At 40.9% G+C, this 26,954-nt stretch overlaps 1 protein-coding gene across 14 annotated transcripts in view; it reads left to right on the forward strand.

Annotated features, from left to right (window-relative positions):
* EFCAB11 (EF-hand calcium binding domain 11) overlaps positions 1–26,954 on the forward strand; it is a 201,222-nt gene that overhangs the window by 105,338 nt on the left and 68,930 nt on the right. Inside the window, exon 7 of one of the 14 annotated variants that reach the window (XM_067728090.1) lies at positions 8,547–10,661. The exons of 12 other annotated variants lie outside the window; for them this stretch is intronic. In XM_067728090.1, the coding sequence (XP_067584191.1) occupies positions 8,547–8,682 (136 nt within the window). In that variant the 3' untranslated portion in view covers positions 8,683–10,661. Of the gene's footprint in view, positions 1–8,546; positions 10,662–24,771; positions 25,104–26,954 lie in introns of those variants that run through there. One more of the 14 variants, XM_067728193.1, reaches the window with a different exon arrangement.

Here is a 26,954-nt window from a genome sequence, read left to right on the forward strand (position 1 = left end):
TTCCTACCTTGACAAATATACTTTAATAATGACTCGAAGGCAAAGCTGTGTTTTGGAACTCATCGGTTCCTGGGAGATCCACGTGGGGCACTCATGGCATGGGGGAGAGCTGGCCTCTGTCCCTGGCTCTGCTCCAGGTGGTCAGGAGCCTCACATGCGCTTGTGTGGACACTCAGCCCTCACATCCCACCTTAATCCACATGACCTACAAACAGCCACCCTTTGGGTGGACCCTCAGGAAGAGGCCTGCACAGGCACTGAAAGCGTGCTTAGGGCTGCTTGGGTAGGGAATCCTAGGGTCCCAGGTACCTGGAATGGGGTCTGAAAGGTGGAGGATGGAGGATGTAGGGGTGGGCACATCTTGTTCGTCTTGCAGACTCCTTTTGTGGAGAGGGGTGCAGCCAGAGAAGGGCCAGAGCAGAGCCCTCTACAGTTCAGGGCAGGGTCCCCTCTGGCCTGGGTTTAGTGCTGGTCCCATTGCACCTGATCTTCATCTTCATCAAAACCTCCAGTCCCTTCTCTTCTCTATGTTTTTCTCAGACTGTGAGCCTCCCTGCCTGGTCTGGGTCCTCTGGTCCATCACGCTCTCAGCAAGGCCCTCAACTTCCTAGCCCCCTTGTCCTTCCATCGTTCGTACCCGGCAGCCCGAGTCTCCATCTGCCTGCTTCACGCTCGGCTTGGTGAGGGCCTGCCTTGTGAACAGTATAAGCAGTATACACATCCCAGTTGGACCTCTGGACCACCAGCTTTTTCCTGGTTCCCCCAAAACATTTTCAAAACGTCACCACCCTTCTCAGGCTCCTGCCCCCCCTCTTCTCTGTCACTCTCATCAAATGGCCTCGCTTCCCATTTCTCTAAGAAAAAAGAAGTCACCAAAGCCACAGTGTCTTTTACTTCCTGCCCCCTCTGCAGTTTTACTGGACACTGCTGACAATGATGGTGAGGATAAAGATGGAGGATAATGGCTAACTTTGTCCACCCCTAAGCCCCACCTGCCGCCATGGCGCCTTCCTCCTGTCACAGAGGTGAAGGGGCTGCTTCCCCGCCCCCCAGCCTCTGGCAGATCCTTCCACCATGACTTTGGATTCTGCCCCTTCCTGCTTGCTGGGGACCTAACTGCATCAGTGATCTCCTCTGTCTAACACTCTGCCTTTAAGCTGCAGTCACTCCTCTGCCTCTCATTTCCAAATCCCCTCCAGTCCACGGTGGTCTTATTTCTGCCCCAGTAACTCCACTGAAACCTCTCCGATCAGGTCCAACAGTCACCTCTACTGGCTAAAGCCAATGGGTACTTTAGTCCTTCTGCACAGTATTTGACACAAGTGAGCTGGCCTTCTAAACATGCTCTCTGCCCTTGACATCCATGCTCTTCCTGCTTTTCCGGGCAGCTTTCTGAGTCTCCTTCCCTTCCTTGTTGTCTTTTTCAGAGCTCTGCCCTCAGCTGCTTCTCTTCTGATTCATTAAACTCTCAGCACTGACCTGTTGGTATTCAATCACTCTCAGATTATGTATGCAAATCAGGCAGTGGTTTCAGATTCAAGCAGGGAACTCACGTCTTTAAAAGTTTAAGCAAGAAGGAGCGAACTTTGTTTGGAGGGATACACATTTCCAGTCATGATGATGTATTACTTATTGGAACTGGAGTCCACTGAGGGGGAAAAAATCCTAATAGCTTATTTCAGAACTAACACAGCTATACGTTAGCAACCGAAATGATGTCGCTATCTTATTAGAAATACAACAAAGAGATAACTTAGCAGCTGTCTCCTGCACTGTCATTTCATTTTGCTCTGTAGTTCTTGGCAGAGAATCTAGAAAAGAAAAAAAAATAATTAAGCCACACTGTGTTCTCCTAGACTAAATGAGTTCTGCTGTTCTGAGAAACAAATCTTAAAAGGCAATGTATGTTCCATGATTATTAGAAATAGAACATTTTCAAAATTGTTTTTTTTTCCCCTAGAGACATGTGATTAAACATTATGGCCTTTTCCCTTCCAGCTAAGAGAAACGTCGTAAAGTTTCTCTTAGCTCCACATTCCAAACCCAAAACTCCAGGGCCAAACATCAGCCTAGGGGCCATAATTAGATCTTGGAACCCACTTTGAAAAAAGAATTCCACAGAGAACTATTTAGGGCTCTCTTTTCATTGAGATAAAGAGATGCCACATGTAGAGCATTTATTTGTTTATTCATTCATCATTCATTCCACAAATAATTATGTTAATAGCCACTTAAAGTCATCTTAGAATGGGTATTGTTTAATGTGCAGAAAGATGCTTGGCAAAAAGAGACGCTGAGTTTATTTTTACTTTATTTGGCCTTTACCTGCCAAGGTTTCTTTTCCCCACCTTCAGAATGTGTTTGCCAGCAGGACCTACTTTGCGTATGTGTCATATTATTATATTCCATCTTTCCCTGTTGCAGTCATTTTAATAGTGATTTGGGTTGTGGTATCTTTGTGCTACTCTATACTTAAGCAGAGGGAAACTCTTACCAGTCCAGGGAAAGAAGGAATTGTCAAAATTAAATCAGAAGTCAGGGTTCCATTGCCTGCTGATTTGTACAGTTCACGTTTTTACAACATAAGTATGAACTAAAACAGTAATACTATGGCCACTTTAATTTTTATCAACATGTCTAAGAAAATGAATATGGCTAAAAGGGAGATAGATGAGACGTGCAGATTTCGTGGGAAACATTATTAATGCTATTCATCTTCTGGCATTACCTAGGGGCCCAAGAGAGCACAAGGCAGAATTGAATACAGTCCCAGCCCAGAATAAGAGCCCAATGCATGTTAGCCTAGGAGTGGAAAAGCCATTGCCTGCAGTGGTAACATAAATGTATGACTTAGGCTGGGTGGGAGATTACAGGCAGTGGTGGGCCTTTGGCCCACCTGGAGAGCTGGAGAGCTGGAGAGCTCCTAAGTTGCCTAAAGGCATCCATGTTTAACGAATTGAAAAACACTGTGCTCGCCAAACAAAAACATGTCTAGAGATTGAGTACTGTCCCAGCCAAAGTGTTAGATCTCTGAAGTATGCCTATCCCTTGCTTCATGTCCTCCATTCCCCTTTCCACATACCCTCTTTCACTCTTTTACTTCCCACCACCATCCACCCTGTATCTCGGACTGCTTGCCACTTCAGCCGAGAGCTGCAATCACAAAGTTTCTACCTCATTTCGAAGAATATCTAATGTCCATAGACAGATGAATGGATAAAGAAGATGTGGTGTGTATACGTACATGCACAATGGAATATTACCCAGCCATCAAAAAGAATGAAATAGTGCCATTTGCAGCAACAGGGATAGACCTAGAGATTATCATACTAAGCAAAGTAAGTCAGAAAGAGAAAGACAAATACCATGTGATATCACTTGGAATCTAAAATTTGACACAGATCAACATATCTACAAAATAAAAACAGACTCACAGATATAGAGAACAGACTTGTGGTTGCCAAGGGAGGGAGGTGTGGGAGTAGAGGAGGGAAGGAACGGGAGTTTGAGATTAGCTGAGGCAAACGATTATATATAGAACGGATAAACAACAAGGTCCTACTTCATAGCACGGGGAACTATATTTAATATCCTATGATAAACCATAATGGAAAAGAATATATAACTGAGTCACTTTGCTGTACAGAGGAAATTAACACAATATTGTAAATCAACTATACTTCAATAAAATCTAAAAAAGTAATAATAACTAATGAAATGTGCCTGGGTTTGCGAGTGTTTGTGTACATATTAACCAAGCATCATTTAAAACACTTTAAAACTTCTCACTCTTTGTTAGCTTTTATATTATATATATAATACATGTTCTTCATTTGAAAAGTTCCAACAGTATAGAAACTAAAGTAAAATGAGTTTCTTCCTTTTTCCCCTCTGCCAATCCTATTCCCTGGATAAATATTATTAGCTGTTTGGTGTATATTCATCCACATTTTTTCTGAACATATAAACTAACATATACATGCACATACCTACACACATAGATTATACATAAATATAATATTAAAATACTGCATACCATTCTTCAACTTGCTTTTTCATATAATACATCACAAATTTTCATAATAGTATGATTATATCACATTCTTTGTAACAGCTATTTATCAATATATAATAATTTACTTAATCAGTCCCTATTAGTGACGTTTAAATTGCTTCTAGCTTTTCTATTTTTCTGCATCCAACTCTCTACAAGGATGTGTGATAGCCATCTCCACGTTCAAAGCCAAACTCCTGATCTTCTCCCCCATACCTGCTTCTCTTAAAGTTTTCCATCTTTTTTTTTTTTTTTTTTTGCGGTATGCAGGCCTCTCACTGTTGTGGCCTCTCCCACTGCGGAGCACAGGCTACGGACGCCCAGGCCCAGCGGCCATGGCCCACAGGCCCAGCCGCTCTATGGCATGTGGGACCCTCCCGGACCGGGGCACGAACCCGCGTCCCCTGCATCGGCAGGCGGACTCCCAACCACTGCGCCACCAGGGAAGCCCAAAGTTTTCCATCATAATTCACAGAACTCCATCCTTTGCGTTGCTTATGCCAAAACCCTTGGAATCATCTCAGGCTCCTTTCTCTTTCTCCACATCCATTATATCAGCACCAGCTCAGCCTCCCAAGTCAGCTCCATGCTTCTGCCTTTACCCGACAGTCTGTTCTCAACCTGAGGGATCCTTTTCAAATGTGCGGCAGGTCAGGCCATGCTTCTGTGGATTCTTGTCTCACTTGCATAAAAGCCAAGGTCCTTATACTGGTGGACAAGGCCTTAAATGATCACCCCACCACCGCCACCCCCTCCACCATTGTCTCCCCCGCCCATACTCACCTATAGCTCTCCCACTTTGCTCATGCTGCCCCAGCTATACTCACCTTCTCACTTTTCTTCAAACGTGCCAGGTATGCTCCTGTCTCGGGGCCTTTGCACATGCTCTGCCTTCTGTCAGCAGTGCTCTTCCCCCAGATATACACAAGCCTGCTTCCTAACACTTTCAAGTGTTCAGTAGTCTCCTTCTCAGTGAGGTCTTCCTTGCCCAGGGTATTTATAAAGAACATTTCCCAGCCTTCTCTAGCCCTCCTCTCTGTAGTACTTATCACCATCTAATGTACTTTACAATAGGGGTTACTTTTTTGTTTTCTTTATTATCTGTCTCTACCCCTGGAAGATAAGGAGGGCAGGAAATGTGTCTGTTTGGTTTTCTGTGGAATCCTCAGCATCTGGAAGACTGCCTGCCCCACAGGAGGCTGAGAGTAGCTACTTGTTGAATGAACAGATGCTATGAACATGTCAGCTGTGAACGTCCACATACATATTTATTTGCTCGCATGTGGGGCTATCTCTTCAAGGTGAATTATTAGAAGTGGAATTGCTGAGCCAATGGGCATGCTTTTTTTTTTTTTTTTTTTTAAGGAGAAAAGCTGTGGTTTTCTTTTTTGTTTTTTGAAGATGTTGGGGGTAGGAGTTTATTAATTTATTTATTTTTGCTGTGTTGGGTCTTCGTTTCTGTGCAAGGGCTTTCTCTAGTTGTGGCAAGCGGGGGCCACTCTTCATCGCAGTGCGCGGGCCTATCACTATCGCGGCCTCTCTCGTAGGGGAGCACAGGCTCCAGACGCGCAGGCTCAGTAGTTGTGGCGCACGGGCCTAGTTGCTCCGCGGCATGTGGGATCCTCCCAGACCAGGGCTCGAACCCGTGTCCCCTGCATTAGCAGGCAGATTCTCAGCCACTGTGCCACCAGGGAAGCCCAAGGCATGCTTATTTTAAATGTAATATGTATTGCAAATTGCTTTCCGTAAAGGTTGTACATTTGGTATACTATATGATTCTTCCTGTAAAAAAAAAAAAAAGATGTATTTTAAAATAGAACTTAACCTGGATGTAGTGGTGATGTTACAAGTGAAAGGGACCTTTTAATTCAGGGATCCTTCATCAGGAGTCCATGAACGTAAACTTTATCAGCATCTTTTTAAAGATATTCAGCATCTTTTTAAACTGGAAATGTTGCCGGCAAAGCACAGTCATTTTAACAGTATCTGTGACTTTGTCACTAACAGAAGACACAGATATTTTTGTATCATAGTATAAATGTTGTGGCTGTCTTGAATATGTTCACCCTCTTCACTGCTTTGGAATCCAGTGAGTCCTCCTTCCCTTGAATCCTCCCTTTCCTTTACCCACCACTAGTTATTTGTCTTGCCACTAGATCTTGTTATTTAATGTGTTAATAAAGAAGCACCTATAATACCTTATTGCTAATTTGTTTTTTTAATACTCATATCTATTTCAGTATAATTGGTTTCATTTTATGCATTTAAAATTAGAGTCTTTATCAAACTGCCACAAGGGTTCATGGTACAAAAACAGTTAAGAGCTCTGTTCGTTGAAGGGGCTGCTGTTCATTTGAAGGAGTAAGTTAGTCATACAGTTAATCATTAGGCATTTTATAAAATTAAAGTGCCACAGAATTTCAGTACCAGAATAGAAGATACACTAATATTCATGGCTATCATGTCTTTCATTCATTCATCCAGTGCTTATTTAATAAGTGCTTCTATAGGCAGTGCTCTCTGTCAAGAGTTCTGCAAATCAAAGGTGAAGATCTGCTCCTCGCCTGTGCTCACTGGGGAACTTTGAAAAGACTAATCGGTGATGCACATCAGAACCGTCTACCCAGAGCCTTTCCATCCTTGACTCACTCCCCTCCTCTACCTACCTCTGCATGTTGGAGAGCTCGGGCCTTGTTCCTGGTTTTCTTCTCTATCCACGTTTTTCCCCTACGTGATCTTATGCAGAGTTACAACACCTAAATGCTGGTGCTTTCCAAAGTTACACCTTCGGACCAGATCTTGCCCTAAGATCCAGGCTCATCCATACTTACCGTCTCTACTTGGGTGACTCATGGCATCCCAGACTTCACATAATCAAACATATTTCTCCCTCCTATTTCAGTAAGTGGCATTACTATCCGTCCATTGACTCAAGCTAAAAATTGCCCAAGGGTCTTCCTTGAATCCTACCTTCCGTTTACTTGCCTCCCCTTATCCCACATCCCTAATGCAATTCATCAGCAAATAATATTGGTTCTCTATTCATAATACCTTCTTACAGTGCTATTCAAAGTGTGGTCAGCAGATCAGTGCTGGTCCATGATGAGTTAGGTATAGACATTGAGAGTAAGCATTAAAAGCTTTTACAGCAGTTTGAAATTGTCATGATGCCACATTCACAATGGCAGACTTATCTCATTGAACAGGGTATAGACATCTTTAGTTCTGGCAAGCTCAAATGGTGAGTCATATGTGGCGCAAGTTGTGTAATAAATAATCCCGTGCAATAGGACCATATTACAGTGTGTGATACTTTATGGTTGGTTTATCAGCTGTATTCTCAAAGTGTATAAAAACCTGTGAAGATGAAAGCATTTCTTTTTATAACTTATATTTACAAGTTTTCATTTTTAATCAAAAATTTTCATTTTATTATTTAACATTATTAGTTAATTAAGGAAATAAAATTTATGTTGATTATTTTCACCCTCAAGTTGCAGAAGGTAAAGCAAGCCTCACTGGAGTTTTTTGTTAGCTTGTTGGCAAGGAAACACGTGTCTTTTCTGAATGTGGCGAGAGTATAAACCAAATGGTGAAGGTGGAAGTGATTCTGAAGAAACAAAGGCCCAAGAGTGCATATTTGTTTTCCTCAAAACTGTGATCCCTCACATACTGAGTTCAGTTTATAGCTGTCATTGATGTTGACATCCTAAAAGCATAATGTTTAGTGATTTGTAGAGACATACTGGCTATGAAGCAATGGAACCATCAAAACACATAGGGTAGGGCTTCCCTGGTGGCGCAGTGGTTGAGAGTCTGCCTGCCGATGCAAGGGACATGGGTTCGTGCCCCGGTCCGGGAGGATCCCACATGCCGCGGAGCAGCTGGGTCCTTGAGCCATGGCCGCTGAGCCTGCGCGTCCGGAGCCTGTGCTCCGCAACGGGAGAGGCCACGACAGTGAGAGGCCCGCGTACCGCAAAAATAAAAAAAATAAAAAAATAAACATATAGGGTAGTAGAATCCACAATGACACACAAAAAAAGTATTCTTTAATGGCATCCAAAAAAAAAAAATTAAGTTCAAAGCCACGAGAATTTTTTGAAAGGAAGAATAGAGGATTAAAAAGCTGATTCAAACAGATGTTCAGTATTTCACTTATAAACATGAGGGTTCTACAGGCTTCTTAGTAAGTAATGTTTCAGCTCGCCAAGACTGAAATCCGTATACAGTTGGTGAGACATTGGTGAAGGATTGTATCAAAGGTATTTGCTCAGAACTGTTGGGTGAATCCGCGCACAGAAGGTAGCTCAAGTATACTTCCCCCCGCAGCTCAGCCTGTTCTGGAACCGGCTGATGGTGTGGAGGACTAATGCATAGAGCAGCTGAAGCCAGCAACATGTTTTTTCATTGTAGTGTCATAATTTCACTCATATTCCTATTTATGTGCAATTTGAACATGTTGGTGATACGAAGGAAGAATTTCTTTTTTCAGGTTTGTCGCTGACAAACAACTAAGTCTGAACTGTGTAGATGAAGGATTCGTTGTCAACAAACATGGACTGGAGTTTACATTTTGTGTAGGAGCGTGTTCCGATGGTGCAGAAAACATCCTGAAGACATCGCCCTGATTTAGGGGCTGCACAAGAATGTAAATCAGTGGGCTGTCTCTCTCATGAGGAAGTCCTGCTATGAAAAGAAATGTTGGTGGAACTAAACTGTGGGCTTAGTGCCGTCCTAAAAATCATGAATTAGATAAAGGCCGGTGTGTTAAATTCTGGATTATTCTCTTGTGTTACATGATACTGTGTAGGCAGATCATGAACAGCTATTACTACATGCTGAGGTGTGATGATAATCAAGAGGACAAGTGTTTGAGAATGTTCAATTTATAGAACAACTCTAAACGTTTCTGTAAAATCAGAAGACAGTTTGATCCCGGCTTGTTGAAGATATGAATTGGACAAGCAGGATTGCGTATGTATCTAATACCTTCAGTATTTTTAATGATCTCAATATTTCCATGCAAGGAAGAAATGCAACATGTTTTTCAGTGGCTGATAAAAAAAAGAAAGGAGCTTGGAAGAACAGAATTTCTACAGCTTATTATGACACACGTTCCATAAATTAACAATTATCAATGATGCAGGTGATGATCTTTATACTGCATATCTGTGAAAAGCTATCACAAAACACCTTAAAATTTGATAAGGCATTTTGAATTTTATTTTCCATCAAAAGAAGATCTACGCCTAAAAAATTCATGGATCCAGAATCCATTTCTTTCATCAAAAGATAAATTTAACCATAACTTACAAGATACATTACTGGAACTGACTTCTTTTGAAGGATTTAAAGGACTCTGAAAACGTAGTAGCACTTTTTCCATTTTAGATAAAATTTTAAAATGAACAAACCAAGCTTGCTGAAATTGCTCTAAAACCTCTTCTTCTATTCCATTCTGCGAGACTGGTTTCTTTCCTCTTATTATTATTAACGTAAAACATAGAAATAGATTAGATGTACCTTATCAACTACAAGTAGCCTTGTTGGCAAAAGCACCTAGATTAGATAAATTATCAATCAAGAAGCAAGTCAGTTTGTCACATTAAAAATTTTAAACATTTATATACACTGTGTTCATTCAAAGTGTGTCTACAGACATTTAATGTGGGGATTCATTTTTTTTCCCTCAAAATGAAAAAAAAAGTTGCAAGTGTAATAGTGAGCCTATACTGCATATTAGTTGCCTACATACATACTTTCAATGAACAAACAACATGTACAATTTTCATGCTTTTTTCCTTATGCATACTTTGGTAATATTGCAATATAATTTCCTGTTGGTTGAACTAGTAATACAGAGTTGCAGCTTTTAACTTCTAAGTCTTTTTATTTCATTTTTCTAGCAATTTGTATTAAGTTTTACAAAGTAGCAGTTTGCAACAGACTGGAAAAATTTTTCAAGTGGTCCTTTACCAAAGAGAATTTAAGCAGCACTGCCTTAGGGGACTTAATAGAAAATGAGGCTTTTCTTCAAAACATACCCTCTGAAAAGAATTAGTTCTCTTACGAAGTCTTTCAAACTATCAGACATGTTCTCAGTTACTTTATTTTGAACAAGAAAAGAGTGTTGAGCCTGAAGCAGCCTCAGTCAGTGTGGGTTTTTGATGCTTACAGAGGTTACCTGATGAAATTGGCAAATAAAGGAGGAAGGAAATGTCACACAGATCCAGTTCTTCTGCCTGATGTTATAAACTCATAACTGCAAATATTGGCTGTCATTGTAAACAAGCCTTTAAAGATACTTTAAAAGCAATCCAGTAAGTGGTTACATATTAGAGATCACAAATACACATCTCAGATTGAATGAAAAAGAAACCCAAAACATACATTTTATAATGTTACGCAAATAGCTACCAAGTGGCTTTAGGTAAAAATTTCTAGTGTCAGTACCAAGCATGGAATTTACAAAGTCCTGTATTCCAGACAGCTTTAACAGATGTGAAAGTGACATGCCCTGGAAAATAGAGTTAATGTCTGTAAAAGTGGCTCTGGTGATGATGAAAACATTGATATGAAGCCGCATGTCAAGAATGAATAAAATTGTTTCATGAAACGTGATCATGGAAAAAGCAGCGTGTGTTGGTTATTAGGCTCTTGCCTCTCAGCCCCAAACCCACCCTTCTCTACTCTGCATGGTGAGGCTGGGACTAAGACTCTGAAAGCCGCATTTCTCCTTTACCAGCTGCCTCTCAGCAGGTTCCATCTTCCCAACGTGCAGAGGATGCCTGACGGCTGGAGAAGGGAGCAGCAGTGGCTCTTTGCTCCCTGTCTCCTCTCGGTTCCCAGAAGGGTCACTTCATTCCAGCACCTGCTGTTGGTTCTAGTTTCCTGCTGTTGGTTCCAGTTTCCCACTGTTTCTCACCCTGGACCCCTCAGAGACATCAACCACAGCTCCCAGAGGGTGGGCTCCAGCTTCCCAGGACCCTCCACCAGCCTTCTAGGTCTACCTCAGCCTCTTCCCTCTGTTTCTTCAGCCCTGACGATGGTAGAGGCTTCATATACTCATAGTTACAACTTTTTTTTTTTCTTTTTAATAACTGCTGTGTTTCCCTTTTGCCTTGTAGTCCTCCAATACCTGTCTAACTATTTCTTAGGTTAAAATCTCCCTTTTAAAATAACTGTCGTATTTCTGGACTGGATTTCCTGACTTGGATCCCAGCTGATGTACTAGCAGTGGCCCCAGCTGGTCTGGCAGTGGTTTGGTTGTGTCCGGCCCTGAATGCAGTGCCGAGCAGCTTGCCAGTGGGAAGTGGTAGTAATCCATGTCATGCAGTGGCATCGTGATTAATCAGATCACCCCCAGGGGTTGATGGTAATGGAGTGCCCACTGAAGAAAGAAACTTGAGGCTGCTGCGTGTACCCATCATTGCAGTAATGATGACGACTAAGAGTGGGGAATGCGGTGGCTATTTCTGCCTGGATGTGTATTCGTAGAAAAAAAAAAAAGACAAGCTCACGTCTTTAAACACTGAGGTCGTCATAGATGGCAAATCTCAAATGATCCCACCTCTCTCCATCTGCACTGCACCATCCTACCTCACACCATCCTCATTTCTCCCCTGAAGTTTGCAATAGCTTCCGGCTTCCAGTCCTTCTTTCTGACAACCCATTTTCTCTATGATGACCCAAGTGCCTTAAAACCAGCTCCTCTGCTTAAAACCTCCAGTGACATCCTATTGCACTTAAAATCTAACCTCTTCAACCTCATCTCAAACTGCTTTCTTCTTCTCAGTTGTTCTAGTCTTTCTAGCTCTTTCCAGCTGTGGTACTCCCACCTTTACAGCTCTCTGTCATTGGAATTCACTTCCCCAAGCTCTCGTATGTGACTGCTTCCCTTCAACCCTTTCCCCTTGTAAATATGTCATCACGGGTTCATTTCTTTCATAGCACTTACCGCAATCTTTGTAGATCTTTTTTACTTCCTTGTTCATCTCCCCCCTACCAAACTGCACTCCATTAGGGCAGAGACCTGTCTGTCTGATTGGCTACTGTATTCCCAGGACGCTGCTCCAATGCCTACCACATAGTAGGTGATCAATACATATTTGTTGATTGAATGATTCTGAGAAATAATTTTTCCTCAGTTAATTTATAATTTTAGTTATGAAGCATTTCAAGCATGCAGAAGATATCGTAACAAACACCCAGGTACCTACCAACCAAATTTAACAGATTTTGACATTTTGCCATATTTGCTTCTGATTGTGTTTTCTTCTCTCTCGTTCTCTTTTTTAAAAGAAATGTTAAATGTAAAAGAAATGTGTCCATTTCATCTAAGTTCAAAATTATTAGCACAAATTTTGCATGGTATTCTCTTAACAATATTTTTAATGGCTGTAAAATCTGCCTCACCTTCAATCCAGATATAGGTAATTTGTGGGTTTTTTTTCCTTTCATCAGTCTAGCTAGAGGTTTATTAATTTTACTGATCTTTTTAAAGAACCGTCTTTGGTGTCATTTATTTTCTGTATTATTCTTCCATTTTCTAGTTCATTGATTTTTGCTGCTGTTATATTATTATTCCCTTCTACTTATTTTGGTTTACTTGATCTTTTTATGGCTTCTTCAAGTAGATGTTTCCATCGTTGATTTTAGTCTTTTTTTCTTTTCCAACGTAAACATTTAAAACTTTATGTTTCCATCTAAGCACTGCGTTAACTGCATTCCACAAATTTTGTGTTTTCATTATCATCCAGTTCAAAATAGTTTCTAATTCTCTTTGTGTTTTCTTCTGTGAACCATGGGTTATTAAGAAATATGTTGCTTAATTTCCAAATATTTAGATATTTTCCAGATTTTTTGGTTACTGACTTTTAATTTAATTCTGTTCCCTTCAACTCCTTTAAATTTATTGTAAGTTTTTTTATGGCTCAGCATCTGTCTTGGTGAATGTTCCATTAGAGATGGAGTGGAATGAATATCTTTTAGATGTTGATATTTACTACCAGAGGAGTATTAAAATAACCAGCTATAATAATAGATTTGTCTGTTTCTTCTTTGAGTTCTCTCAGTTTTTTGCTTCATGTGTTTTTAAGCTCTTTTATTAGGTATATATACATTTAGGATTATGTCTTCTTGATTAATTGATTGACTCTTATTATTATGAAACACCTCTTTTTCTCTGATAGTATTCTTTGTTCTGAAGTGATATTGGTATAGCCATTCCTCTTTTGTTATCTTTTTTTATTCTTTTACTATTAATTTATCTATGTCTTTATGATTAAAGTGGATTTCCTAAGGATGGCATACAGTTGAGTTGCTTTTTTATTCATTCTGATAATCTCTTCCTTTTAATTAGAGTGTTTATCCTATTTACAGTTAATGTAATTATCCATAGGATGGGGTTTAAGCCTGCCATCTTCATATTTATTTTCTGTTTCTTCTATTTGTCCTTTTTTTCCCCTTCCTTTCTTACCTTTATTTCCAGGACTCTTCTTTCCTTTGCATAGATCCAATTTTCCATTCTTTATAATTTTTTTATAAGCCTAAAGAACTTCCTTAAAATTTCTAGTCTACTGGTGACAAATTTTCTCAGTTTCTGTTTGTCTGAAAACGTTCTATTTTACTTTCATTTTTGAAGGATATTTTCTTTCAGCACTTTAAAGTTGTCATTCTAACTGGTTTCCATTATTTCTGATGACAAGTCAGTGGTAATTTTTATATATTTTTTTCTCTGAACATATGTGTCGTTTTCTCTGGCAGCTTTTAAGATTTTGTTTTGTTTGTTTTCAGCAATTTGATTATGATGTTCCTTTTTATAGTGTTCTTTATTTATCCTGCTTAGAGTTTGTTGAGTTTGGATCAGGGGTATTCTAGTGTTGACCAAATTTGGACAGTGTTTGGCCATCATTCCTTCAAATGTCTCTTCTTCTTCCCTGATATTCTGGTACTCCAATTACATGTAACTTAGACCACTTTGTATTACCGCACAAGTCACTGATGTTCTTTCCATTTCACTCTCAGCCTTTTTTTTCTCAGATTCAATTTGGGAAGTTTCTATTTCCATTTCTTTAAATTCACAATTTTTTTCTGTAATGTCTAATATGATGTTGATCTCATCCCATGAATTATTTGCTTCAGATATTACACTTTTATTCTCTAGAAGTTCCACTTGGTTCTCTTTTATATTTTCCATTTCTCTCTTCATTAGTTTATCTTTTCTTTAATCCTGGAGCATACTTATAATTAAAAGTCCTTGTCTACCAATTCTGTCATCTTTGTTGTTTTTGGTTCTCTTTCTTTTGACTGCTTTTTCTCCTGTTTATGGGTCACATTTTCTTACTTCTTAGCATGTATAATAATGTTTTTATTGGATCCTAGACTTTATTTTATTAATCTTCTATTGCTCTGTGACAGATTATCAGAAACTTAACAGCTTACAGCAGCCTCTGTTTTCATCTCACAGTTCTGCAGTTTATAAGTCAGATGTGCTCACTTGAGTTCTATGCCTAGGGTCAAGGTATTGGCTGGGCTGAGATTTTTTTTTTTTTTTTTAATTTATTTGGTTGCACCAGGTCTTAGTTGTGGCTGGCAGGCTCCTTAGTTGTGGCTCACTGGCTCCTTAGTTGCGGCGCACCAGCTCCTTGATTGTGGCATGCAAACTCTGGGCTGAGCTCTTATGTGGAAGTTCATGGGAAGAATCTGCTTTCAAGCCCATCTGGGTTTTTGGAAGCTTCCTTGTGGCTGTGGGTCAGAGGCCCTCGTTTTCTTGCCGGCTGTCAGCCAGTCTACTCTGCGCTCTTAGAAGATGCCTGCGTTCCTTCTCATGTGGTCCTCTCCGTCTTCAAAGCAGCAGTGGTGTGTCACATCCTTCTTAACTCTTTGAGTCTCTCTGATCTCTTTTGCTTCCAACTGGAGAAAGTTTTCTGCTTTTAAGGGCTCATGGGATTGGATTACGCCCGCCTGGATTATTTTACCTGGTTTATTTAACAATCGTGGAAATGATCTCTCGTAACATTCACAGGTTCTGAGGACTCGGGTATGGAATCTTGGGAGCCATTCCTAGAACTTCTGCCTACCACAATTATGAATGTTACAATGTTGAGAGTTGAGATTTTGATGTCTTCTTTTGGGTATTGAGATTAGTTCTGCCAGGTTTTAAATTTACTTGGAAATAGGCTTGATTTTTAAGGCTTGTTTATAAGCTTTGTTTGTACAGTTGACTCTTGAACAATGCAGAGGTTAAGGGCACGGATCCCCTTGTAGTCAAAAATCCATGTACTGCTATCTCTGCCTCGAAAAACAAAGGAATTGAAAGATGACTCACCCAAGGTCAGGAAGCTAAAACTGTTTGGATGGAATCAGGTCTCACACCCTAGTTCTTTTGATGCCACATATTGTGATCTCTAAGCAAACACAAACTTTTCCCCACACTTGATTAAAGATCTGTGAAATGAAAATACAGGTATTATATTTATTGAAAACAATCCATGTATAAGCGGACCCATGCAGTTCAAACCCGTGTTGTTCAAGGGTGAGCTGTGTAGTTTTAGAGTACCCTTTACAGCTAATTTAGCCCCACTCCGGAGGTTTGGCCTTCCCGGTGTCTACTCAATAGCCAAGGTGTGCAGTGCTGTCTCTCCAGTCTCACTAGTGGGAACGTCAACAGGTACAAGCCCTGTGTGAGGTCAGCGGTTGTTCAGCTGGCTCATCCCTGGCAGTTCCTTCCCCAGGTTTTTGATTCTCACCCCTGCGTGTCCCCAGGGAATCCCATGCAGATTTCTGGAGCTCTTTCTCTGCATGGCTCCTTCCCCATGGCACTCCACACTGCAAATTCCAGACCCTCAGCCACTCCCAACCCAGGTACCGCAAAGGTTAGGGTGAGGGAGCAGTCCAGCGCAGGTGCTGGGAATTTGTAGGTATGTAGTTGGAAGAGAATTTTAAAATAATTATAAAAATGACTAAAAGTCTATCTTGTATTTATCATCATGTCTCTACAACTCTGACTAATCAGGTGATAAAATACTTGGGATGGGGTGGGAAACGGGACTTTTGTTGGCCTACATTCTAAACAATTGCTGAGGTTACTTTTGAGTTTTAATAATACACGTATAAACTTTAAATTGCACCTTATTATGTATTTCTTTTATTAAACAGCTAAATGTGCTTATTTTGAGAGTACATTTCTAGCAGTAGCAGTTCAGAATCATTTGGACTGGCTTCAAATATAGTTTGTGTTTCCATCTCCTGTAGTATAAGAAACTCCCATGTTTAAAGAATAGATTTGGTATAAACAGTGATAGCACAGTTGTTGTGAAGATAAAGAAATAATGTGAGTTATTGAAGTCTGTCATTGTATGTGACCACTTAAGAGTTTTACTTTGTGTTTACAATGTAAAATAGTGAAACCAAGTGGGAAATGTGGGGCATCATATTTATGTTTGTTAAGTGTAAGGTTTAGTTTACACCTGAACTATTTTACAGATTTCAATATAATTTTGTAAAATGATGTTTATTCTCCTTTTTGCATCGTTAATGGTTTGTTTTAAAACCAGAGAATAAATCAAGAACGTAATGATTATTGCTGATTATTACATGATTATTGCTGAAAATAATTTTGTCATACAGAGAAGAGAGGTGTTTAAGAAATGATAGGCTCCTGGTGTCAAATATGTTAGGTGCTCTGTGCCCCAGACTCTGACCTCTGTCTCCTCAGCTCAGTAAGACCGCCATCCCCTGCTTGAGTTTCCCTTCCCTTTACCTCAGTTCGGATGGTGCCTCTAGGCAGAAAGCCAGGATAATTATAGGGCTCTCTTCACTTGTTTTTCTTCTCAGGAATCATAAACCCTGCTCTCTGCTGTCCAATCTCTGAAAGCCACTTTAAAAAATATATCTTTCGGGATTTCCCTGGCAGTCCAGCGGTTAAGACTTTGCCTTCCATTGCAGGGAGTGCAGGTTTGATCCCTGGTCGAGGAGCTAAGATCCCACATGCCTCTTGGCCAAAAAGCCAAAACATAAAACAGAAGCAATATTGTAACAAATTCATTAAAGACTTAAAAAATGGTCCACATCAAAAAACAAATTTTAAAAAAAATATCTATATATATCTTTCATTGTTTATGGCAGAAGGGCTACTCTGGTACTCTCCAAGTTTGATTGAATTATTTGTGTATATTTCTATTTCCTGGGTTAGCCTACGAGTTCCATAAGTGTAGGAGCCATATGGTATTAGAGTTCTCCAGAGAAACAGAAACAATAGGACATATCTGGAGAGAGATTTATTTTAAGGAATTTGGCTTACACAGTTGTGAGCCGGCAAGTCTGAAGTCCACAGGTAAGGCTGCAGACGGCAGACTCAGCCGAGGTTTCTTTTCTTTTTCTTTTTAATTTTATTTATTTATTTATTTTGGGGGCCACACCACACGGCATGTGGGATCGCAGTTCCTTGACCAGGGATAGACCCCACACCCGCTGCAGTGGAAGCTCAGAGTCTTAACCACTGGAGCTCCAGGGAAGTCCCTCAGCCAAGGCTTCTATACTGCATTCTGGAGACAGAATCACTTCTTCTTTGGGAAGCATCACTCTTTGCTTGTAAGACCTTGAACGGATTGGATGAGGCCCACCCATGTGGAGGGTTATCTGCCAGACTCAAAAGTCTACTGATTTAAAGGTTAATCACATCTAAAAAATTAACCTTCCCAGCAACATCTAGACTGGTGTTTGACCAAACAAGTAGGCGCCATAGCCTACCCAAGGTGACACAAAAAATTAACCACCACACAAATACTGTTCATTTTTATACCCCCAGAGCCTAGGGTGGTACCTAGGAATTAAGGACTAACAAATAAGAGTCTGGGAATAAGGAACTAATTTTGGAAATAAGGCTGGAAGTACAGGTTGCAGTAGCTCATGAGAGACTTATGTTAAGGAGCTAACCATAGTATGTGGGCAGAGTGGGAGTCTTCTGTTTTTATGAGGGAAATTGGTGATGTAGTCTGTCTTGATGGCAGCATAGAAACTGAGGTTTAATGTGCAGAATCGTGATGATAGCTGGGGGAGGAATGGCAAGGACTTGAGGAAAGCAGTGTCCTGGGGATGGAAAGATCATGGCAGTAGTGGGACCAGTGGGAATGGAGCAGAGTGCCTGTAAAGAGAGAGGAAAGAGGCAAATAATTATTTTGTTGGAGAATCAGCATTGAAATTTCACTTAGTTTCTCTGTCTCCTTAGCACAGAACTTCCTGAATACTTTAGAGGGAGCTTTAGAAAGATGTTAACAAAACTCTAAAATACAAACATACTATTCTTTTTTAAAAAAGAAAGAAACTTATTTCAACAACTCTACATTTATACGTATAATGTATTACTCTGCAATAACAGCTGTTAGGTTTCTCTATGGCCTCTTTTAGTCTTCAGCCATATGTAATCACAGGGTTTTGTATAGTTGTAGTAATGTGTATATCATTTCATATTCTACTATGAGAAAATATTAGTTTATATCTACATGGCATCACATATATTATTTAATAACAGAAAAGCTTTATGGTACATTGATGAGCTGTACTTTACTGAGCTATATTCCTTTTGTAGGACACTTGGATTTCCTACTGGGTTTTTGCCATTGTAAAAGATGATGGTATAGATGATTTTCTACCTAAAGCATTTTTCAACATCTGTACTGCAATATAATTGACATGCAATAAACCGCACATATTTAAAGTATACAGTGTAATAGTTTTTGAGATGTATATACTCTTGAATTATCACCACAGTCAAGATAATGAAGATATTTATCACCATCTAAAGTTTCCTTGTGGGCTTCCCTGGTGGCGCAGTGGTTGAGAGTCCGCCTGCCGATGCAGGGGACACGGGTTTGTGCCCTGGTCTGGGAAGATCCCATGTGCCGCGGAGCGGCTGGGCCCGTGAGCCATGGCCGCTGAGCCTGCGCGTCCGGAGCCTGTGCTCCACAACGGGAGAGGCCGCAACAGTGAGAGGCCCGCTTACCGCAAAAAAAAAAAAAAAAAAAAAAGAATGTATTTCTTTTTGGTTACCTTCCATTTTGCTTCACAAATTTTTCATCTTTTGCCCTGAATTTTGAGAGGCTTTAGCATTCATTCATCTTGTCGCTCAGCCTCCTGTAGACTTCACATTCTCTCTGGTCTCAGCTCTGTCTCTAACCTGTTCATTCAACTTTCCCCTTGATTTTTATTTTTCCAGTTAGATGCTCTATCAAATCAGTCAAAACTCTAATTTCATGATGCTCCAGGAGCACTCACTGTCCTCTAATAGTTTATCTCCTCACCATTGCCCAAAACTCAAGTTTACAGCTCTCTATGTAGCATTAATTAAAAAGTATTTTATAATGAAATTCCTCTAATCTTGATGCCAGTGCTTCTCTTAAACTCAAAGTTTGCTAAGGGCTCTTAAGTACAACCCAGCATCTGTGGGAGAAAAACCTAATTAAGAACTTTAATGGAAAATTTTCAAATGTACACTCACTGCATAATTCTGAAGCACTAACATTTTGAAATGTTTTTGTGCTTTCTTTTCCCAGCCCTGAATTAGTGGAATGTTCTCTGTGCTGTTCTGTGGCGCTCTGGGGAGGACACTCAATGTGATGTCATGGTCTAGGGCATTCCAGGTCCAGGTCTTATTCAGCCCGTAACTCTGCATGGCTGTGAAAAGCTTGGCTGATTGTACAACAGAGTCATCCTAATCCCAGAGTTTATCCCATATTCCCACATACAGTGAGAACAGTCGAGGAGTTGGAAATGAGTCCCAGAGTCTTGCTTCTAGTACTACATGCAGTGTGTATGTAGCTTTGAGCTGTTTGTATTCTACAACTTGGCTTTTCTTTCTGTGTAAAATAGGATCCACGTGGATTTCTGACAAAGGTCTTTATGATCTCAGAAAGCACAGAATTATTATTAGCTGGGCATGGGACTGTGCTGTGAATCAAGAGACCTGGTTTTCTGGCCTAATTTTGTTGCTAGCTGGATAGGTAACTTTAGGAAAGTTGCTTTATGCTTCTGAGCCTCAATTTCCTCATCCATAAAATGGCAAGAGTGGGTTGGGGAAAAAAAAAAAAAAAAGAATGGGTTGGGTGATTTCTAAAGTCTCTAAAAGGAAAAAATGCCTGCATGCTCTTATTCTGGGGAGGAGGTGGGAATTTGGAAGCATGATGGGCAGGTTAGACCCCGCCTCCATCCCAGGGTCCCAGAGCCCGTGGGGCTGACAGGCGGCAGATCTGAAGCCCTCATCGCAGCAGCCCACTTCACTGGGCGGGGCGGGGGGCAGGGGTAGGGGTGCAGAGAAGCGACAGGGAAGAAAAGAAGACATGAAGCGTTCCCACCTCAGGGTGTTTGTTCTGTACGGTCCTCCAGAGATGAGAATACCAAGCGCGAAGTTCAGACTCGTTTTATCCCTGCGGTTTGATTCAAACTAAGAAAAGGGTTCTGTTTGTTTTCTCTCCCCGCTGGGAGCTGTTTTCAGTAAAACTTCCATACGCGGGATATATTTATTGCTAAAGAGTGTCAAGTGTGCCGAATAGTCAGACCATGCAGTCACAGAAAGAAAACTGCCGCGGAGGAATGTGCGCCCAGACGGCGGCACCCGGGACCCTCCTTCGAACACACTTGTTTAACAGTTCTGTCCATAACATCTTTCCTTTCATTCCTTTCTTATAAACTCAAATAAGCCCTCGAAGTGCTAAATGTTTTTCCTTTGTTGGCCATCACTTGCAGCATGATTTTATCAAACATGAATTTTCCCTTAGCTCTCAGTTGCGTGCAGGGGGAAGCTGGCAAAATAGAGAAGAGGTGGCTGTGGGGTGGGGGGGCGGGGGGGGCGCTTGTGCGTGTGTGTGGCGGGGAAGAGATCTGGCTACAAAAGTAACAAATGCTCCTTGTACAATATTTTGGAAATAGAGAAATGTAAGAAAAAGAGAATAAAAACCAACCACATCCCTAGCAAATCAAAGGTAACTGTTGTTAATATTTTGGTATTTAGTCTTTCTTGTTTCTCTCCATGTTTTTGTTAAGTGAGTTTTAGATCCCATGCTTTTCAATCATTTTGCCGTTTTCACTTTATAAATAACCCTACAATCAACGTATCTGTTCACACTTTTAAGTTTTTTCCTTAGGAGAGGTTCCTAGATGTGGGAAGACCATACTGGGTAGTATGAACTTATTTTTTCATTTTTAGGACTCCTGATTCTTCTTACCAAATTGCCTAATTAACAAATGTGACTGCCTCTTGCAGCATCTGCCCCTCTGTGCTCTCACTGATGACTGAATGTTATTTATTTTTCAAATCTTTGATAATCTAATAGGTGGAAAACAGTATATCTCATGTTTGGTTCTGTTTCCCTGCTTGCTAGTAATATTGAACATTTTCACATGTTGATTAGCTCTTCCTGTTCCCTCTTCTGGAATTATCTATCCATGTCATTTACCTCTTTTCTATGATGAGAATATTGACCTGTTTCTATTTTCATCACAACTATTATTCCCAGTGTGCTGTTTTCCTTTTATTTTATGATGATTTTTTGATCTGCAAAGTTTTAAGTTTTCATATATTCAAACCTGTGATCTTTTCCTTTGCAATTTTTTCCCACTGCTTTTATACTGAGAAAGTTTTCCTCATCTAGAGGCCAGGTTAATATCCATTTGCATTTTCTTGGTTGCTTTGAATTTTAAGATTGTTTAGTGCTTTGGAATTTAGTTGGGTATTTAGCATGGGGTGATGATCTAAACATTTTTGTTTCCAAATTGCAAGCCAGTTTCCCCCTTATCATTTACTAGATAGCCCCTATTTATATATAATGTCTTTTTTTTTTTTTTTTTTTTTGCGGTACGCGGGCCTCTCACTGTTGCGGCCTCTCCCGTTGTGGAGCACAGGCTCCGGACGCGCAGGCTCAGCGGCCATGGCTCACGGGCCCAGCCGCTCCGCGGCATTTGGGATCTTCCCGGACCGGGGCACGAACCCGTGTCCACTGCATCGGCAGGCGGACTCTCAACCACTGCGCCACCAGGGAAGCCCTATATATAATGTCTTGCTTATTATATTCTGTATTGAGTTCTTTTACATCCTAGGGGACCTTTCCAGGCTGTGATCTACTCTCTTCCCTTATTCTTACACCAAGGACACACTTTTTCCCCCAGTTCTTATAATATGTTCTAAAACCTGGTATTTCTTGTTTTCAAATTGTTCTCAGCTCTTCCTGCCTGTTTATTTTCCAGATGGATGGTGGAATCATTTTTGCGGAGTTCCAAAAACCTCCCTGTGGGGTTCCGATGAAAATTGCGTTCAACTTATAAATTAATTGGGAAGAATTTGGCATGTTTACAACGTTCAGGCTTCCCATCCAGGAACACACATATGGACATTTTAAAATATCCTTTTGTAGGTCTCCATGGAATTTTGTAGTTTTCTTTATGTAAATTCAACACATTTCTTATTAAGGTATTTAAAGATAATTTTATATATGGGGTGCGTTTTTTAATGGAATCTTTTCCCCCTTTAGTTTAGATCCACTACTTTTAATATCACTTTTTCCCGAATGACTGCCAAGTACTGACAGGAATCTAAGGGAAAAGCATATTTGTTTCTTTTCAAGCTTATAAACTCAGAGATTTAGAAGTAGAACCGACCTTAAATAAAACTTGTTTTTATATATGATAAAACTGGGGTCGTGAAAAGTCAAATTTCTTTACAGATCATGTAACTTATTAGAAAAGTAGCTAAATAGATGAATACTTCCAAATGTCCCTATTCTTTGTGTTGAGGACATGTGAAACTCAACTATCCAAAACAGAACCCACGATCTGTCCCCTTGTATTAATTTCCTACGGCTGCTGTAACGAATTACCCCAGACTTAGTGACTTAACACACATTTGTTAGCTTTCCATACTAGAGGTTAGGGATCCAAAACGGGCCTCCCTGGGCCAAAATCAAGATGTCAGCTGGGCTGCATTACAGCTAGGGGCTCTAGGGGAAAATCCACTTCCTCTCCTTTTCCAGCTTCTGGAGGCCACCTGCATTCCTTGGCTCAGGGCACCTTCCTCCGTTTTCAAAGCCAGCAGCTTAGCATCTTCCAATCTCTCTCTGACTCATTCCTGAGTCTTCTACTTACTTCCCTCTTCCTCCTTTAAAGATCCTTGAGATTACATTGGGCCCACCTGGATCATCTAGGATACTCTTCCGTTTTAAGGTCAGCGGCCTTAATTCCATCTACAACTCTATCCCCCTTTTCCCATGGAACACAACCATACGCTCCAGGGATTAGAACATGGACATCTTTGGAGGGCCATCATTCTGCCTACCTCAGCAAGGATGAACTTTCAAAATGTATATTTAAGCACATTAGCCCTCTCCTTGAAGCACTTTGGCAGCTTCCCATAGCTCTTTGGATTATAACCAGAATCCTTAAGTGGCCCACCAGGTCCTGAGCAGTTTCATTCCATTCATCCTCAGCCTCATTGGGCTCCATGCTCATCCCCGCTCTGTACTCTGGCCACATTGCTTCTTCCAGTTCCTTGAATGTACTTGCTGTCTCTTGCCGTGAGGCCCTTGTGCATGCTGTCCCCTCTGCCGGGCAATTCGTCCCTGCCCTGTACTTCACCACCTTCTGTTTCTCCTGCAGGGCACTTAGCACACTGGTGCTTCTACTTTCTTGTAGAATTATTTAATTCTCTCGCTGGCTGAACTAAAAGCTGCAAGGGGCTCTATTTCTTTTCTGCTCACCCCTACATCTTCAGAACCTAATGCACTTGGTCCATAGTGGCTTTTAGTGTGTGTCTGATGAATAAGGAAATGAACTCAAGAATCTGTTTCTCAGAAAAAGCATTTTTAGTGAATGTGTTCATTGACACAGCTATAAAAGCAAAAAGACTGGGGCATTTCAAAAGTCCAACAAATAGGGGCCTCCCTGGTGGCGCAGTGGTTGAGAGTCCGCCTGCCGATGCAGGAGACACGGGTTCGTGCCCGATACAGAAGAATCCCATATGCCGCGGGGCGGCTGGTCCCGTGAGCCATGGCTGCTGAGCCTGCGCGTCCGGAGCCTGTGCTCCACGGCAGGAGAGGCCACAACAGTGAGAAGCCCGCATGCCAAAAAAAAAAAAGTCCAACAAATAAGTAAATTATTATAATTCCATTTGATAAAATCATATACATCCATTAAAAATGGAAATAATAAAGACTATAACAACGGGGGAAATGTTTATAGCACATTTAAAAGAGCAGAATACAGAAGTTCTTACCCTAATCAGAAAGAAAAGTGCCACAATGATCATAGCAACTGGTTTAAGATCATGGGATGGTAAGTGACATTTCTTTTCTCCCATTTCCAAACTTTCCTATTCACATGTTCATATATACAGCACATGTTTCTTGAATGCCAGCGTGGGTGTCAGGCACTGCATCAAGTCTCAGAACAGCACAGTGAACATGTATGTGGTCTCTGCCTACTGCAAGTTTACAGTCAAGTGAGGAGGAAAACTAGTAATAATATAACACAGGTGGTCCAGTATTCACGGACTATCACTGTATTTGAGAAAACATGGACTCCTTTACCACATGTGCACTGTAGGCTAAAGAAAGTATTTGTAGTTTGGGTTCATCATCATCATGGCACTAAAAATTTTAATTGAGGGGGAAAACTGTAGGAATAGACCCATTTCGTTTAGGCTTTGAAGATTTCCTAAATTGTCTTTCCAGCCCTTAATCACCACTTTCCAAGATGTAGACTGTACACCCCACAAGGAAGACATCTGGGGAGGTGATGAACTTTTCCTGGTTACCTTAGTTCAACCACAGCAAAAAGATGTGTGCAGGTGGTCACGAGGTCACCACTGATGCCTGCTCAACACAAACTCGTTCCCAAACAGTCAGTGCGTCCTCTGCACCCAATTCGAGGAAACCGGAAAAACAGTTTTCCCAACATGAATTTTCTTGTTTTCATCTTCTCATATTTATGTACTCTGTGACTGTGCCTCTTTGCTTGAGCATAATGTAAATACTTAATTGGTTTAATAAATATCCTGAAATAGCCTCGTTGAGTTCTAACTAGAAGGGCACAAACATTTTACCTCACTTAGCCAGCACAGATCAACACTTTGTATCTTTAATGATGATCGGGATCTTTTTTAGTGGCTGAAATACTCCGTAATCAGTGATGTGGCCCTGCCTGTGGGCAGGAGAGACTAGATAATGGGTAGAAAACGTCACGCTGGTTGGGACCAGTAATTTGAACCCCTGAAATCAGTATTGCTGTGGCCATTTATGGGAGAGTCCATTTTCTTCCCAAGGCTAAGAAGGGCCCCACCCCTACCCCCCAACACACTCCTAATGTCCCTTGGTGATTTACGCATTACTGAAACCCTCCTTGAGCCAGCTTCTGTTCTCAGCCTGAGACCTCCAGAGACTCTCTCCAACCCTCCCACCCGCTCAGAAGGCAAATGTCATGCCAGCTTCTGGCACTGTGGTCACCCCGCTGGAGAGTGATTCTCAGTGCTGAACGGGAGGGGAGAGGCCCGTGAGGATTGGAACGGGCGGGTGTCGTGTACTTTGTGAGACCTCATTAAGCGGGGTACATCCCCTCTTCTTCCCCCATCCCCATACCAACCTTGGGAATTATTAGTTCAGGGATAGAAAAGGAGTCCTGTTTTCTAGCTGTTGTGTGAAGAAGCCCTTCCAGGTTCTAGTCCTAAAATATCCCCTCTGCAGTTGCACTTGGAGTCCCTTGGTCTTAGCCTAGGATTTGATTAATTTGGCCATGTTCATTCTCTTTGTATTTCATGATTTTCTAAACACTTGCCATATGCCCTCTGAACTTTCATCTCTTTCCACTGGAGTTGTATTTCGACTGCAATTCTAAAAAAGCCCTTGTGGTTATTCCACTTGGTGTGACTTTGTGATTATAGGTGGGCTTTATTAATAGGCTACTTCCGATCATCTGAGGGAATTGTTTCATTATGAAGTGTTATTCATTTTTTATATTGCTTATTATTGTCCACAGACCCAGAGGTTTTAAATGCTGAGAGTATGCTGTAAACAAAAACATAAATAATTTATTGCAATTATGAAGTAAGGCCAGATTTTCTGTTGGCTCAGTGATGCATATCATTGAGAACTGGCCTGAGATATAAAATCTTATTTTCCCTAGTGGATTATTTAAAACTACAGTGTAAGCAGTTAAAAATCTTAATTTTTATAAATTCCTGTACTCTCATTTAATGAAAAAAAAAAAACCACCCTGACTTGATAGAATTTTAAAATATTGTTCCTCTACCAAGCTATATAGAGTTAATCCCTTGGATTACTGTGAGTCTCTTCTAACACAGTATGAGAATATCTTTCAGGATCTGGCTGTGCCAGAGTCCCTGGGGTGACTGTCAGGTCCTGTACACTCCTTTGAAATGTGAGTGCTTTTAATTAGATGGAGCAATGGATATTCTTTGTTTCTATATTATTATATTATTATCCTTCTGTTGCCAGAACTCCCAGTCCCGTCTAATTGCAAGGGAGGCTGGAAAATGTGGTTTAGCTACGTTCTCAGGAAGAGAAGGAAATAAGTTTTGTTGAACACATAGCAGGCTCTGCCATGGAAACAGACTCCAGCCATTCCCAGATGGATAAATGGATAGTCAGTGATCCCAGCTCCTTTTCCTACCAACCTGTTTATCCCCACCAATTTGAAATAAGCAAACAAAACATTCCACAGTCCCCCATCATATATTATTTAAAGTATATTCTTCTCGAAAACCTTATACTACTAGGGAAAATAAGCATTATCTGACAATTGGTGCTTTCTGACTCCGGGGAAGTGTGCTTTTTAAAACAGCAAGCTTCCTATCTGACAGTGGCTAACAGCATTATTAGCAGGGCATTTATACATGGCT

The sequence above is a fragment of the Pseudorca crassidens genome, chromosome 1 (assembly GCF_039906515.1).
Source record: "Pseudorca crassidens isolate mPseCra1 chromosome 1, mPseCra1.hap1, whole genome shotgun sequence".
NCBI lineage: Eukaryota > Metazoa > Chordata > Mammalia > Artiodactyla > Delphinidae > Pseudorca > Pseudorca crassidens.